The 16,976-nt window shown below is 42.1% G+C and overlaps 1 protein-coding gene and 1 long non-coding RNA gene across 7 annotated transcripts; one reads left to right on the forward strand and one right to left on the reverse strand.

Moving 5' to 3' along the window:
- Positions 1 to 7,668: 7,668 nt before the first annotated feature.
- LOC100828075 lies at positions 7,669 to 12,737 on the forward strand. The gene is made up of 11 exons (XM_014899698.2): positions 7,669 to 8,079; positions 8,698 to 8,856; positions 8,927 to 9,073; positions 9,164 to 9,336; positions 10,469 to 10,738; positions 10,843 to 10,976; positions 11,497 to 11,614; positions 11,714 to 11,806; positions 11,903 to 11,980; positions 12,065 to 12,152; positions 12,314 to 12,737. The coding sequence occupies exons 1-11, from the start codon at positions 7,941 to 7,943 to the stop codon at positions 12,355 to 12,357; spliced, it is 1,443 nt and encodes a 480-aa protein (XP_014755184.1). The 5' UTR covers positions 7,669 to 7,940; the 3' UTR covers positions 12,358 to 12,737.
- Positions 12,738 to 13,742: 1,005 nt separating this feature from the next.
- Positions 13,743 to 16,567, reverse strand: LOC104582598. 6 transcript variants are annotated; one of them, XR_002962934.1, is made up of 5 exons: positions 16,293 to 16,563; positions 16,018 to 16,099; positions 14,996 to 15,484; positions 14,541 to 14,624; positions 13,743 to 14,244 (listed from the first exon to the last, which is right to left on the reverse strand). It is a non-coding gene; the product is annotated as an uncharacterized LOC104582598 (long non-coding RNA). The 6 variants fall into 6 exon arrangements; XR_002962935.1 differs by having other exon boundaries at positions 13,743 to 14,278; XR_002962932.1 differs by having other exon boundaries at positions 13,743 to 15,484; positions 16,293 to 16,342; positions 16,517 to 16,567.
- Between the last annotated feature and the right edge of the window lie 409 nt (positions 16,568 to 16,976).

A 16,976-nucleotide genomic window follows, 5' to 3' on the forward strand; every position in this document is an offset into this window, starting at 1 on the left:
TCTCCATGGACTGGGCCTCAACCAAACAGGGTCGTCGTCTGAGCAGATTTAACTTGGGAGTTTCCTCCATGTACTCACACCTGCTTAAGCAAGCAGTATGTGCTCTTTTCACCACATTACTGGAGAAGCTTTCCTTGCCAACTTAAACGATAACAGTCTGTCAGTACCTCTTTTTTTATATAATCAACGAATATTTAAAACATTTCATACTACTTAGACATGTGGGTATTGCTCGAGGGCAGGTGGTTTTATTGCATGTAAGGTCGGTAGTGACAGAAAAAATATTATCATGTGCAACATAATATATCGTGTGTGATTTGTAATATACAATTTGTACTGCAGGTATGAACCAAATACAATTGATCTCGACCATGATGAGTTCAAGTATTCTACCTTACACTTATCTATAAATATTATTACGGAAAATCTATTTTTCTGCCGGACGGCATCTGCCCTTACGCGCGGACGCGCAGCGATCTCCACCGAAGTTATTTCACCCGTCTCCTTCCCCCATATCTTTCTACCTTCCATCTCTTTCTTCCTTCCTATGCGGTACGACCAGGCTAGAGGAAATCCCGCTTGCTGCCATTTCTTCTTCTCCACAATGCTTTTCCTGCCTGTTGCAACCTTCACCCACGTCTCCTCTGCCCTCAATCTCACCAGCCGCCGTATCCCTCGGTGCAGCACTCCAAGAGGAGCATACGGAGGCCGAAGTGGAGGAGCTGGCGCACGGCTGCGAGACGTGCGCTGCGAGGCCAGCACCACCAACAAGGACGGAGGCAACGGAGCACCGCGCTACGACACGTGGGTGGAGCGAGTCTGGGAACACGGCTGTCCTCGCGGCAGAGGAAGCGGTGTGCCGGCAACGAGGTGGTCGCAGCTAGCAGCGGCCGTCTCGAGAGCACGCGCGCAGGGACGGCACCTACGGTCGCGTGCCAGGAGGCGAGGATGTGGTTGTGGAAGACGACCTCGACCAATGAAGGTGCTGTTGCGTGGTGCTCTTCTTCTAAAGTGAAGCATCAATATGCACATGCAGATGTTGGGCGCATGGTGTTCGACAAAATGTCTTGGGGAACTTCTTCACGTGCGACTTACCGCCCTTCAAGCAATAACATGCATATCCTAACTTCGCTCTGTGAGAGCTCCACGCCAGCGTTTTCCTGTCGTCCGGCCGTTCCTTCGCTTTATTGGGTGCGTAAGGCCGTGCGGCGTCTTGGTCTCTGGTGGTGGGCCGCTGTTGTGGGCGTTGTCAGGCTGGGCCATTGTCAGCGAAGAGGTCCTGTCTTGGGGCCAGGCGATGTGCGGGAGGGGCCTCCGTCTATCGACGCGTGTTGGGCCGGCTATGCGCTGGCTTTTTGGGGGCCTATGTGCTGGCCGTGTTTAAGGCGGTAACTGTTGTTCTGGTGTCTTCCACGGCTCCTATATATTGTGGTGCCTGTCGGCATCAACAAAAAAACCGCTGCGTGGTTTTGGGATCTGCTTTGTGCTGGTGCTGTTTTCTTGGTGCAGGTGTGATTTGGTGAAGGTGATTGATGGCGGGGGAACTGACAATCTTTCTTCTGTGTGCTTCTCCCTGGTTTCATGGCTGGTGCTCTGTTGTTCTATTCTGCGGCCGTTTTGCTTCTGCCGTTTCGGTAAGCTCTTATTCTTTCACGTCGCGTTGCCAATGGGCTAGATCATGGGTCGTCTTTTCTATTTCTTGTTCGTCTGTCGTGGATGTTTGGTTGGTCTGGTTAATGGATGCTGCGGGTTCTTTTCATCGTGTTTTTTTTTCGGGTTGCTCTGTGTCCATGGACGGGGCGGTTGGGTGCATTTGTACCTGTGGACATGGCGACTGGTGGTCGTGGTCGCCATGGGGCAAGCCGATCTGGTCCCTTGATCTCTCTCCGCGTCTCGCTTACGCTTCTCCTGAGGAGAACACGGCCGCTGGACCATGGATTGGTGGCCATGGAGATCTACCGGGCTGTGAGCCGGTCAGGGCGAGTGCCGACTTTCTGGATGTTCGCCAGGTACGACCACGCCATCCAGCGAGCCTTCACGCTCTACTAGGCCTATTTTTGTCGGCAAGAATTTTACTTGGTTTAATGGAGTGGCAGGTTAGTTGAGGATATATTTTATGCATCCTCCTAATATAAGTGAAGTGATCTCCTTAATTTGATTAATTCTTTGATCCACCGGTAGAAGCGATCTAATATGATTCAGTATGGTTTCTAGAACAGTAAACAGTATGTGTAAAGTAATATCTTGCAGTTGGTCTGTCGAACGTGTTGCCTGAAGAACAAAAATAAAATTCAATTTGACCTGGTGCTTCGTTCTCTCTCTCTAGGTATACAATGAAACAAATATTAAAATAAAGGGAAAGGAAGGCTAAATCAACATGCATCTTTTCACACAATGAGAAGTTGTGATACATAAACTTTGTAATGTTGGTCTGGAGCTGTTACAAGCCACTGAAAAATGCATACATTTGCCTTTGCACCTTTAGCAATTTCAAGTGGATGCTTCGTTTAAAGCTATGTTCGAATAACAATACTTGAATTATGTAGCGCATTATGGATATGCACAAGGTTGTTTTGCAAAATGAATCAGTACTAATACTCTGTCATACAAGCTTCAATGGTGGCAAAGATTTTTGGTATTTGGGTACTGCCTTTGGTGTATAATACTATAAATAGTCAGTCCAAATATTAGTCTCAGATTTCACTTCACAGGTTTGAGGAAACCCCCTTCAGCATATCAGATCACCAGCTTGGCAGTAAGTTCTGGGTGCATCTTGTTTTACCTTTCTGTCCTACAAGATAAATTTGGACCTTTCCTCTTATGGAGCTCTCTGAAGGCTAAAACATAGCTCAGTTTATTCCTTGCACATGTTTATAGACCTTCTATAGTTATGGTTTACACTGCAAGCAGGTCTTATAGTTCTAGAAATGTCAAGTTGCAATGCATCATGAATGAAGAATCTTTTGCTCATGCTACAGTGCTACACACTGCTTTGGTGCAGGTCAGTGTTATTATGGCCTCAAAAAATAAATGTACTGTCATTATGGTAGTGTAGGTAACACAAAAAACTAACAATACAGTCCTCAGTCTGATTATTACCGACTTCTATGAAATGTTTGGACGTGGTGATACACCTTAAGAATTTTTGTGTCTCACTTCGAATAAGCTAGATAATAGCACCAACTAACTTTTCTGCAGCAAACTTACGAAAATTCAAGGAACAGATGGCGTCGAAGAACCCTATAGCTGACCATAACAAGTAAGTTGCTCAAGTTATGGACTACTTTATTCTCTTTATAGCATACTTACTCTACTTTTTGTCTTTTTAGCAATCAGATGATCAGATGGAAGAGTTGTGTGCCAATATCAAGCTCAATTAATTTTCTTTAGCCATGTGCATTTGATGGAAAGGAATATCACCAACTAACCTGCTGGCGTTCAAGCAATCAAGAATCAACCATCTCACCTTGCATACACTGATTTTTATTTTTCCCAACCCTGATAGTCCTGTCAATTTTCCATATTTAGTGTCTGGTTAGCAGACTTACTCTGTATACTAGACGGTAATAATATCTTGAAATTTATGCTTTATGCCATCTAGCATATTGTCACCGTAAATTGTTCCCATATAAAGAAACCTAATTTGTGATATCTACGAATCTGTGACCAATGAACTTGACAAACTGCTATCGTTGCCTGGATGTTATATTTTTCTTTTCATAGTGCATTCTATTAACTCTGAAGGGATATGTGGACATCCTACTGTAGTTTTTATCGCTCGATTTGAATCCCCTTTGTGGTCAAGATGTGTGCTAGCACGACTGGGGTTATCTTGCATCTGGAGTGGCCAAAAGTATTTGATAATTTTGGCTGTTTGTTGCCAAAGGTGTTGCAGGAAATCGATCACCGGTTGCTAACAATGACTTATTTTTGGTCATGTTAAATCAGAAATGTGAGGATAGGGAGAAAGGGGGCAGCCTTATTGCGTGAGATGGGTCCAGGTTGAGTAGTAGTACTCTGTATTTAGGGCGGGTTTCTTAAATAGACTTTGACAATATTGATGTATTGTTTCCATATATATATGATATGAGAATGTCCTTGATAAGTCATTTCCTTGAAACTCTTGCCGGTTCCCTTTTGAACAACCCTTCTTGTACTAATTAGGATTGTTGATGTATTGATGTATTGTTTCCATATATATACCTTGATGTGAGGATTGAAGGACTAGCCATGTTTAATTTTATTGTTTCCTGAAAAATGTTTAATTTGTTGTGGGTTTCATTTCTTATCCATGGCATGACCAACTTCCTGTCCAAGTGCAAGGCATGAGAAATACCAAATACAAGGAGTGTCGGTAGATGAACCTGTATTTCACAACCAAAAAGCAAGTTAATACTTGCATTTGGCTGTGCTTATCATATAGGTTTATTTAATATCTTTCTTGAATCGTAATCAGCATGGACTTATTGTTGAGTGCCCAATTGGGATATCTGAATCATTGCCCCTTTGCTTGAAATTGTGGCTCATTATCACTGGGAAGTTATCAAGACAAGTAAGAGCATTCTGTAGGTTCCCTACAAGTAGTGTCAAAAACATACAGTCCAACCTTGCTCCATTCTTGAACAATAAATTCGGGCAAATGACTGGAATCTTTTCAACACTTCATAAAATGGTCAGCATTGTTATCTAACATCTGGAGGTATTTTCCATTAGAGGTAAGATTTGGCCAATCCGCTCTGGAGGAGTTCAAACAAAGGTCATCACTGTTTCTCCCCCGTGAAGCTCCATCATTACCTCGCTCAAGGTGTTAGGCAGGTGTCCTAAGAATTATGAAAGTTAATTCTCAGACTGTTAAGAGTTTTGAATTCTTCAAGTTGAAGTTCACGCATTTTATTTTTAACTTCTTCCAGGTATATTGTTTTGGACTTATTCGGAGCGGTGTACTCTTCTATATTTTCAGGATCCGAAACATGTAACATTCAGATCTACAGAATATCTAGATAATGTAATCTTGGTGAGCTTGGATAGTTCAGTAAGAGTACATGTGCCACCAAATTGATTGATTTTCCTGTAAATAGTGGTAATTGATGATCATCTTTTTATCTAATCCAAGAAAGTGAAATATTTGTGACTAACAAAGAGTCTTATGAAATATGAAGTGTTAGAAAAAATATGCATTTTAAATTTTAAGTTATGACACACAAAGAGACAGGTTTGCTAATGAATGAAAAAGTAAGAAAAAAAATGAATGGTGTGTTGAAAAACACGCTTCCGTATTTTCGTATAATGGTCAGTTTTTTTCGAGCAGCGCGGTGAAGCGCGCATATCCAGCTAGTGGGGACTTATCCCCCCATGGGGTTACAAGCTATGGTGTTGGATTTGCATCATGTGCTAGGCATTCTTCCACATCCTGGAGATTGTGATGGTTCAATGATGAAAGAGACCTTGGAAAGTGTCAAAAAGCTTGAAGATCAAATTAAGCAGTTGTTGTTTGCTCGCGCGCTGGTGAGGAGGCAAACCCTGACGACGTGGTGGTGCTCACTTACTCGTTCGGCACCATGTGGCTCCCGAAGGTCGTCTTGATCATGCATCGGAGCCTCGTCACAAGCATCACACAACCGGTGATATCTTGTTGCGATGCTTCAATTCCACTCCAATAGCACATGTGATCTTACTCTGATTTGCTTGATCATCACCATTTGTCATCAATCAAGTAGAGTTTTACAATGTTCACTGGCTTTGTTACTTGTAGTTACCAAACTGATATTGATGTAGTTACCTAGCTATCGGGTTACAATTATCACAGTTCTAGCTGTGTAGTTAACCATCAGCTGAGGGTATAATTACCAATGTAACATTGTTGGAGTTACTCTGTTGTTTGGGTTAAAGTTACCATCAAATCACTAGCAGAGTTGCCATGTTGTTTGTGTAAAGTTACCCTCATATCACTGGCATAGCTAGCAAACTTTCATGTTACAATTACCAACAGGATCTCGATATAGTTACCTGGTGTCCATGTTACAATTATCACCATGTCATTGTGGTAGTTACCAAGCTGTCGTGGTTATTGTTCCCGACATAGTATTCGCCAAACATACACAGGGTTTATCTACTGTGGAAGCTATTACTTGTGAATAGTCTAGTCTGGTAACTCACATCTTTATCGGCTGATAACTTCTGAGCTTGTAAGAAGAGTTCTAGAATATGTCTAAGTGAGAAGACGTAGGTTTGTAATTGGTAACTATTTTTTGAATAGTAAGGTAACTCATGTACCACCGGTCTGGTAACTTTCAAGGCTAAGCAAATATCTTCAAAACATAACCAATTGAGGTCAATTTTTTTAGGTCGATAACTATTTGTAAATAGTTGGGTAACTCATATCGTTACTGCCTGATAACTTCTAGATTTGGAAAAAATGTCTCGCAAACTTCCTTAGTTTATAGTTTCCTGGTTGATAAATATTTGCGAATAGTTTGGTAACTTACATGGTATTGGTGAGGTAATTTCTAAACTCAGAAAAAAGTAACCAAAACATGTCTAGCTAGATCTAGCGTCGAAACAAATCATAAATAACCTGATAACTCACATAGTATATACCGATAACTCACCTGTTACTGGTTGATAACTTCAGAGCTCTAAAAACATTGAAACACCCCCAATGATTATAGTTTTCAAGCTGATAACTAATAGTGAATAGGTTCAGTAACTCATGTGCTTATGGTTGGTAACTTTAAACTTGAAGAAAGGGTTGGTAAAACATATCCAACCGTGATCTTGTTTTGAAGCTCAGGTATACGGCTTTAGCTACACAACTTTTAAACCTTTCCATTTAGCATGTGTTTATGCTGCAGGGCCCCTATCTCACTTCATTTGCATGCATGCACTCAACAGCTAGTTTCTTGTTGTGCACATGGTCTTGCGGGAACGGCTCGGGCTTGCCCCGCGCGCGGCCGAACGCTCGGGCTCACAGGGAAAAAACAGGGTGGGATTGGGATATGTAAGGTAGATATGTCAAATGTCGTACATCAGTTACATAGTCCAGTCCATTAACTTGTACTAAATTCAAAACACTTATTATAAATCGGAGGGAGTAGTTACTAATTAAGATCTAGTGTTTTGAACCCAATAACTACACTTGAAAATACTTGGTAACTGGTATATTTTCTCGTTGGTAACTTCCGAGTTTGAAGAAATTCACCCAAACACAAGCGAATCCTGGGACAGAGCGGGTTGCAGTCAGGAGAATTGGCGGCGGTGACGAAGCAACTGGAGTCGCCAGCGGCAGCAACATCTGGAGCAGAGGGCGGCAGCGTTGGCGGATGGGCAAAGGTTAGCGGCGAGGCTTACTTGGACCCAAGGTCACTTATTTCCCGATGAAAGATTTTTTTTTAGTTTGATGTTGAGCATAGCAATTTTGTTGTTGATACTTTGCTGCCAAAAAACTTTGGCCAGAAGAATAAGACGGTTTGGCAAGAAGAACAAGACGATGGGAAGAAGCGGGAGGTTTTCAGCAACACAACTACGAGTAGCACAGCCCGATCAAAAAAACCTAAGTGTAGCACATACGTGGCATAGCCCCCTGGCGCGCCCCGCCGCTGGCTGCGGGTTCACGGCTTATTAGCAGGCGCCGCACGTTTTACGTTACGGTGGACACGTCGCTGGTAGTTCGGTCCGAGAAAAATTCCTCGTTGCGTCAGTCTCTTCAATCCTCGACGCTAGTGTCGCCTCACCCCGCGAGCCCCCCCGCCCCTCGCCGCCCCCGCCCGGCTCCGCCACGCCGCCGCCCTAGCTGCCGGCCCTGACCTCTTCTCCCCTCCGCCCTCCTCGCTGCCAGTCCTCCTCCACTTTGCCCCGTCGCCGCTGCCAGTCCTAGATCCGCCGCTGCAATTCACCGCCGGTCCCCTCGACGCGATTCGCCCCAATCCCGAAACCGTTCGAAGATGCCGAAGGCCAGCAGGCGGCGCATGAGGAGGGATCCGGGGAAGGAGAGGGAAGCGAAGAAGAGAAGCCTGGCAGAGGATCGGACGGTGATGTTCGCGGCTTTTGAGAATGAAAAAATCCAATCCGAAGCAAAATTAGGTATGTAGCCAACCTCCACATAATTTTCCTCCTCATCACGGCATGAGTAGTATTGCTGCCATACCCTTGTTGTTTACTTGGTTGATAGAACTCAAATCTCTAACTCTATATTAGTTCCCGGTCTTGCATGGCTTGTAATTTACTGCGACGAGTTAAAATTCTTCTCTTTTTTGGAAATAGAGAAAAAATTCTGTAATCATTCATCTGTCTGTGAGTTACATTTTAGTGTTTTACTTTGTTCAGATCTGCTATGCCATGAGCTATCTTCCACTGTTTCAGTCTATATTAGTCATTGCGTGATGTCTCTTTATTTTGAGTACTTCGTCATGTCTCTCTCCCAGTCCTGACTCACTTGCTTCTACCCAAACCTTGATGTATGCTAGTCATGCATGATGCTAGTTCTACTTTTTATAGCATCAGTAATAGGTGTTTGAGTTGCAATTTGGTCAGGGTTTGCATTCATATTGCTAGGAAATCAGTTTAGTTGCTTTTGCATCAAACCCTTGTTCTTTTTTCGATCTCTCTAGCTTAGGAAATTATTTGCACTAGTATAGTTGATCCCTGTGGAATACGACAACCCTGCTTATCATTTTTCTTACATCAATTTTGGTGCTGTAGATCGTGTGTACGACAATGTGGTTGAGTCCTCAATGGAGGAATCCTCCAATCCACCCAGCCCTCTGCTCCACAGGCCCTACATCCCCGACGAGCTAGCTGACAGGGCGGACGTACGTGCCGCCTTCCAGAATGCCATGTTACAATTCGAAGCAGACATAAGTCGGGTCCCCTCCCTCTAGCTTGATCCCGCTTTTCATCGTTATCATCATAGCTAATTTTATATATGCAGATCGTCGGTCTGATCTCTTCACCTTGGATCGCTACTATACTCGTTCCTGCCTGACCAAGGACCGACGCCTTCTTCACATCCGCGAGTCTGCAAAGGATGCCGTGCTTCTTGCCGCCAACTCCGTCATCAGCCTCTCGTCCTATCTCGGTATGAACACATGTAACTAAACATATAATTAATATTTTCTAGCACATCTGCCGAGCTAGTGTTGCGACTTTCGGTTTGCTTTCCTTGCAGACGATGAGCCGCTGAATAAGTGCTGTGGTTTGTGGATTCAACGGGACGACAAGGAGAAAACCGCCATTGTTTTGACGTCCGCGCATCTCATTCGGGCAAATCGCACAACGGATCCCAAGAAGCTGAACAAGTGGTTGTTCGAGTGGACAGGCAAATATCATCGTGATGCTAGCGTGAGCTTCTTAACATTAATTCACTATTGTATTATCTATCTTCTTCATGCGCTAGTCTTTGTTTCTTTCTTTCTTTGTTTCGGGTGTGTTTGAGAGGGCTCCACTCCAGCTAAACTCCACTTCACCTCTAAACTCCACTTCATTTTCACTCCACTTCACCAACTAAATGTGTTTGGCTCTCAAGCTAGCTCCAGATTCATGATGGCCTTAACCGTACGGGAACAGATCTGTTCTTCCACACTCAAATCAATCAAGCTAATCAACCAAGGACGTCTCAATCAATCAACTGTGAAACCTGCTACCTTCGTTGCTATGTCGTCTCAGTGGAGAAAAGGGTGGCTGAGGCAGCAACGTCCTGCTGAACTGCTGAAGTGCAGAGAGCGGCAGCATCAGCGAGTTCTACTGGATGCGGTTGCGGCAGACCTGCGACGGGGCATAGGCCTGTAAGCTCTCCTTGAGTTTTGCTGGAGGACCACGACGATATCTGCTTCAGTAGGGGCGGAGGTGGCGCCTTGGTCGTGCTGGTGCAGGGGACTCGGCTCCTTGGGGGTTGTGGAGGTGGGGGGCGGGCCTCGCCGGAGATAGAGCGCCGGCTCACTGGAGGATGAGCATGCCTCGCCTGCGGCCGGGTGCGCCGCTACGGGGAGACAGGAGGAAGAGGAGTCACGTACGAGAGGAAGAGGAGGAGTCAGGGAGGTTCTGTTCGCGTAGATAACGGTTCAGGGTTAATGAGTGGCATTGGTGGGCAAATTACCCCAGCTTTAGGTGAAGTGAAGCAGGTTAAAAACCTCTTTCTTGACTCCAGTGAAATGAACTAGAGGGCTGTACTGCTCCACTTCACCTAACATATGGAGTTTGGGGTGTTTGGGACAACTTCACCCACTACACAGGTGAAGTTGTGAAGTGGAGTAGTCCCAAACAGGCTCTTCGTCTCAAAATTTAATTATTTGTAATGCCTCAGTGGGCATCTGGTTAGCAATTAAAAGTGTTATCTCTTCAATTTCCGTAGAAGACTTGATTTGGTGCGGTGTTCGTTTTTTCTGATAGTTAATCTCTTAAAAATGGTTTTGCCAAATACTATGAATTTTTTCTCGGAATCATAGTGTCATAATTTTTGCGGTTGTCTTTCCAGGTCACTGTTCACTTTCTGGATGGCACAACTGCATTAGCCAATCTCATCTACCTCCAGGAGCACTACGAATTTGCTCTTTACGAGGTTGTAGTGGACAAACCAGTTCAACTGTCCACTTTTAATGACAATGTGCATTCTGGTCAAGATGTTCTCCGACTTGGAAGAGATGAAAGTCTTGATCTAAGCATAACCCATGGTAGGGTGCATTATAGGATTCCATCCAGTTATGAGAGATGCCACTACATGTATTTTAGCCACGATGGACCAGATGTATGTACTATTGTACTATTTAATTCTAACTTTATGTTTTGTTTTTCGATCTTAATATCTTGTTAGTATAAATTATAATGTTTGTTATTGTCACTATGTTGTAGTTAGTTCATGATGACGGAGGCCCTGTCATTGACTTAGAAGGGAAAGTTGTGGGAATGGTTCACAATCAATGCGTAGAGTCGTTTTTACCTTCTTCTATATTGCACAAGTGCTTGGATTTGTGGAGGAAGTTGAAGTACGATCTTTATTGTCAATTCATTTTTCTACTGCTTTTGATTACACTAACGCATTCTCTTATATATGTTACCTCATTCATTTCAATTGAACAACTACAAAATTATGTTTAGATTGTGATTGCTTAGCAATTATTACGTTTGAATGAATTGCTAAATTGTGATTTAGAAGAATCATTACGTGAGGCCTAGGTGCCAAAATGTGTGTAAGATTATATAGAGAAAATGTGTGTTGGTCACCTTATCGAACTCTGCATGTTTTCCAAACTATTCCTATCCAGTGTGTAGGAACTAAATTTGGTGTAAATATTCAGTTTTTCTACTTGGTGATCTATTTTCCTGGCTTAATCCTCTTTTGAGCACGGCATGAACTAATGTCTTGTTATGGTATTAATTCTATAATAATGTTCTTGCCTATGTTTTGTGTGATACTTATTTGATATTGATTCTAATAAAATATGTTGTTTTATTTAACATAAGTCTGTAAAACGATTACAGTCTTAATGATTATATTTTGTGTAGGTGCGTCCCTCGTCCCCACCCTGGAATGACCTTTATTTCCATCAAGCTTCTAGATCCTATTTGTACTGAGAGGATGAGGCGTAAGCATAACATTCAGTCTGGTCTTATTGTTGAAGCGGTAATGTTTAACATTATTTATTTTTACATTGTATTAGTTTTCCCTAAAAAAAATCCTCATATGCAAATTCTGGTTTAATCATGATCAATTAAATATTAGGTGTCAAAAGAATCGAATGCTGAGAAACTTGGAATCCGCAGGGGTGATATTATTGAAAGTTTCAACGGAGTGTATATTTCTACTACAATTGAGGTAGGTAGTAAATTGGAAAAGGAGTATATATATAGGCAGGGAATGGAGAGTATATTCCTACTACACTTTATGCTCTTGGCTTTTGTAACTTGTCAGTTGGAAAAGATGTTGCTGGACATAGGCGGGGAACATTTTCATCAAGCAAAAGTCTTAGATGCCGAAGTAGATATTCGAGTAAGTTACTATTATGTTTTAACTATGGATTACTTAAATTTATGTCGACCATAGCACTTTGAAATAATATTGTTGACTTTACAGATTCAAATATTTCGTGCCACGGAACTTTGCCGAAGAGCTAGAAACTTGACTGTAATTGTATCTGATTGTGGAGAAGACATCATAGAAGGTAAACATCTTTTTTAACGTAGCAGTTGATTTTTGCTGTGAATCTAAGTTATCGTATTTCCCTCTTGTGTAGATTCAATCTATCTTGTTCACCAATTGCCCTGAGCCTTTATTTTATATGTGGTGTGTTTAATCGAACCTTGATGTTTTTTATTTGTGTAGGCACTTACCCTATCACTGTTGGCTTTGGAAAAGAGATCAACTGATTCTTTCATGGAGCCAATGGCACTTGCCCTATCCATGGTGGTGGCAGTACCACTGATTGGGTAAGTGCCAAAGGCCCTCGACAACCAGAGCCTGTCGCTGTCTGCCGTCATCGATGACCGGACCCTGCCGCTGTCTGCCTGTCTTTGTATGCTGCTACCAGTGAACTTCGTGCTGCTATTTTGCTGTCTTCGTATGCTGCTGCCACTGAACTGAACTTTAATGTATGGTTGCGTTGCTTATGTGGACTTGCGTGCTTATGTGGACTTAATTTCGCTTTTCTGAAACTTCAGAACTTGTGAGTTCAGAATTGAGTATTATAGATGAGTTATGTTAATTGTCACCTGTTTTGCGTTGTTATGCTGTTGAAATTTCTGCTGAATATGTCTACTGTGTATGTGCTTAACAGAAATTTCAGTATAAACTGAAAACCGAAACCGCATCTTCGGTTTTGCTGATTCAGTAACCAATTTCAGGTACCTGTGCTGCTAACCGTAATAAGAAAAAACAGAATTTTCGGTTTTAACCGAATGCCCAGCCCTACCCGTGGGGCTGGTATTTATAGGCTATGTGTCCACAACCAATGACCATGGCTACCATTGGTGGTGGAGAAAACGGAGGGCAAAATGAGAAAAAAAAAAAATCTTGGTCCATTGCTTTATGGTGCACTAAGTGGGAAAAGAGGGCATTTGCCTCATCCTTCCATTTAGGGTGGGCGTAAAAAACCGGAACCAAAAACTGAACCAGAATTAATCGAAACCAAATTAATCGATAATAAATTTGGTGGCTAAGTGTGATTCGGTTATTAACCTCGTTTGACGGAATAAACCGGATTAATGAAAAATAGTCTAAAACATACACAGTTACACATTGTATGAAGTGATTCTGAATTTTGATGTAATTTTCAAGGCTTCACGACCTTCGGTTATGTCAAAGTTTCTTTGTATGAGACTTCGAGCCATAGTCTTCAATTATTCTATCATTTTAATTGACTTTTAGTGGATTTATAATGATTTCGTAATTCTCTAAATTTAACTCTGCAAGAAAGCTAAAAAAAAACTCTGCAAAACAGATTTGTTTGTTTTTAGTGTTTTTAACTTTCAGGTACCAACTAGAGGTTTCTCGGCAAAAACTCCTACACCGGTCCGGTGCCCTTCCATTTCACGCAACATCGTTGTCACTTGTCACCGGCGTGAAATTAGCCGTGTGCGACATCTAAAAGCTGCTTATTAGCTTTCTCATCCCACTAGTAGAATTGCACGTGCAATGCACGTCTCGATTAATATAAATTCAATTAGGTGTATTACAAGCACACACACAGAAAAAATAAATCAAAAACTCGTCATAACACCCAACACATAGTAATTAGCTTAAATACTGAGAAACATTGACATAAAACTTAAGTCATATTAGCCTAAACCATTAAATCAATTGGTCACACAGAAGTCAAATGAATCAATTAAACAAGGAAAAGATACCCCAACATTGTTACTTGCCTTGCTATTGCTGCTCATCTCACTCAAATGTTATGTTTACAAATGATGCTAACCGTATTGCTCAAATATCCCCTGTGAAGACCGATCAAATTTTAGTCAATGGACACTTCTCGCTGCTTTAACAGAGTGGCTTCTCCTGTACTTCATTCTCATATGCTTTCTTCAAGTCCTCTGAAGTTACAGGTGTTGGAACATATACATTCAAGCTTGAAATCTCCCATATTGCATCAAAATACAAGGCATTATCCATGATCTTACACAACATCAGGATATACCCAAGAGAAAACATGTACGAAAGGGAAGTACCGCCCTACCAAAGCTTCTAATTTTGTAGTGCTGCCAGGGCGTAGATTCTTTTCCAGCACTGGCCAACCAAAGAGCAACAATAACAGCCTAAGAAAAAACATGTTTACTCGATAGCAGTCCTCTGTAAATAGAAACAGAAAGCTATGACTGTAAAAAGTAAAAACTCATGTATTTCTACACTTTAGTCTTTAGTTGTATCCATGGCTTTAAACTCCACGACGTATGCAAAACTGATTGCTCAAGAAATCCCTTCAGAATCTAGAAAAAACATCCTAAGCATGCTATAAACACGAAGAATAATTTCTTGGCATGTTTGCAACTGAAAATAGACATCATCAGGCCTAGATAAACACTCAATTCAAAATTACGCAGATGGCAAATACCTAGGAAATAAATTTAATGAAGATTGTTACTTCGTCAATAAGCTGTCCATTCAGAAAATCGACAAGCATCAGACAACCCAGGACCTGCAAATCATCATTCATTTCTGATCAAGAAGAGTGCAAACAATACTTAGCGTGCTTGTTGCCAGTAATGGCCTGACAAGAATGATTCAATCAATCTATTAGCCAAGATTAGTCCTGAATGCATTACTGGATGAACAGAAAGGTTGCACTTATGTATGCTCCTTGCATGAACGCAGAAGTTTCCTATAGATGCATGGTGGAGAACAACTTTGGCTAAGGTGAAAGTCTCATTAGTACAAATTCGGAGTAAAATTACTCAGATAGGAATCTTGTCATCTTGCCACAGTAAAAAAGAACAAAAATTCTTGCATGTTTAATATGTGATATCGTAAAAAGAAATATATGAAGTGCAGAAAATCATATATGATTACCATAAATTGGCCCAGCTGAAAATTCAGGGGAGACCATTATCTAACAAGCCAGGCTTCAAGCCGATATCCCTGTGTAGAAATATTCATCCTGGTGCTACACTTAAGAACCAAGGTCAGGAATGAAATGACCCCATGATGAAAAGGTTATAGCAGCGTTCTGGTGTTCAATAACAATTGTTTGTTGCTAGGAATCGGCAGGAATAACAACAGAAAGCGAACAATGAGCTAGAAAGCAGTACTTCAGCCTTGGGTAAAATAAAGTAATTAAACAAAATAATTGGTGATAGTGAGTGGATGATTGAATGCATTGCATTATTAACAACTCATAATATTATCTAGTAAATTGTTAAAGAGCACATAAACAGGCAGGATTATAGTAATGCCTGAAAGCAAAAGAAAGAACCTTGGTTTAAGAGCCTGGTATAGAAGGGAAGAACTTGAAGGAACGGGGCATTTTTTTGCCTCGCGGCAAGCAACTCAGCCATATATCTGGCGGACAAAAAAGCATTACTGTATTAGTATAACACAAGTCACTCTAACTCTATTGTTTTTTTTTGACCGGGTCTCTAACTCTATTGTTGTTTGTACAAATAGAACTGTAAGCTGAAGAGTAAAAATACTCTACTTATATCATTCTAAGATTAATTTTCTGAAGATGACTCCCCTGCAACCCACTTTATTGACACTCAATTAAGAGATGTGTGGCATATACATAAGAAAATTAACACAAAATTACAGAAGGGTACATCCAAGCTAATTGAATTACTACTCACAAAAGAACTACTAGCTCTTTCTATGTATTAACAATTGTTTGTATCCAGTTTGTTCTAACCTGTAATATGCCATGAAACAAACTTATCGTGGTCTACCTCGAGAATAAGATTAAACAGATTCCAACTAACTTAAGAAAGAGAAAGGTATATGCCTCCTTGGTAAATCTGATAGGAATTGCTTTGCATTACTATATTGTCGGAGAAATCAATGGTTTGAAGTCAAAATGATTGATCGGTTCAGAGATATACCTTTTTATTCACATGAGTATCATCATGAGATTCATAGAACACCTTGTTGGTAGTCAGCATGAAGAAAGTAAGTGCTGCCATCCTGTGCATTTGTAACTGATCAAAATGGAGGGGGGGGGGGGGGGGTGAAAAACAACAACTGCACATGGGATTTGAATGACATGGCTGAATTTGTTTTCGCCAACTCCATCTCTAGGTGCAATAACAATCAGTCAAGGGGCCTCGTCTAAGAGCATATAAGAGACAATATAAATACCATAATTTGGCAGACATACCTGTAAAAGATAATACGTTCAGGATCATGTTTCAATCATGTTCCCTGGATCTAATTTGACAAGACATTTAAGTCTCAGTTTCAAGACCAGTAATTATGCATATATATCTCACACATTAGTACACTGCATGAGTGCTAGACCAAAAATTTAAGATTCAAAAATTCAGATCACATAGTAACACTTCGAGTAAATCTAGACACACAAAATTCATCCATTCGTGTTACCTTTTAGTGACTTGATTGCTGCAACTTGTTATTCTGAACTCTAATTAACCTGCAGAAGAGAAACGATTAGGCCTGATAACTTGTTGTTGTTCTAGGAATCTAGGGTTAAAGAGCAGGGAGAGGAACCACATCAGAGAGAGAGAGAGAGAGCTATGCCTCCTTGGTAAATCTGATATGAATTGCGACGGAGACTGCGGAGCGCTGGAGGGCCTGGGAGACGGCGGGGCGGGCCTGTGCGAAGGCGGCGCTAGAGGTGCGGCGCGGGACCGAGGCCGCTGGAGGGGCTGGAGTGCAGGAGGAGGCGAGAGGGCAGGGGCGACGGCAACGGGAGTTGAAAAGGAGGGCAGAGACGGGGTGGGGAGCGTGCGAGGCGGGCTGAGGCGGGGCAGAGGAGAGGGCAGCGGGGGGAGGAGGCGGCGGCGGCGGCCTCAGGAGGCATCGTTGGAGGCTGGATGGGGAA

Source organism: Brachypodium distachyon, chromosome 2 (assembly GCF_000005505.3).
Source record: "Brachypodium distachyon strain Bd21 chromosome 2, Brachypodium_distachyon_v3.0, whole genome shotgun sequence".
In the NCBI taxonomy this organism is placed as follows: domain Eukaryota; kingdom Viridiplantae; phylum Streptophyta; class Magnoliopsida; order Poales; family Poaceae; genus Brachypodium; species Brachypodium distachyon.

Coding starts and splice junctions, on each gene's coding strand:
- LOC100828075 (XM_014899698.2), top strand. CDS start 7,941: ATGCCGAAGGCCAGCAGGCGGCGCATGAGGAGGGATCCGGGGAAGGAG. Junction 9,074..9,163: donor CAGCCTCTCGTCCTATCTCG/GTATGAACACAT, acceptor CTTTCCTTGCAG/ACGATGAGCCGCTGAATAAG. Junction 12,153..12,313: donor TGGAGAAGACATCATAGAAG/GTAAACATCTTT, acceptor TTATTTGTGTAG/GCACTTACCCTATCACTGTT.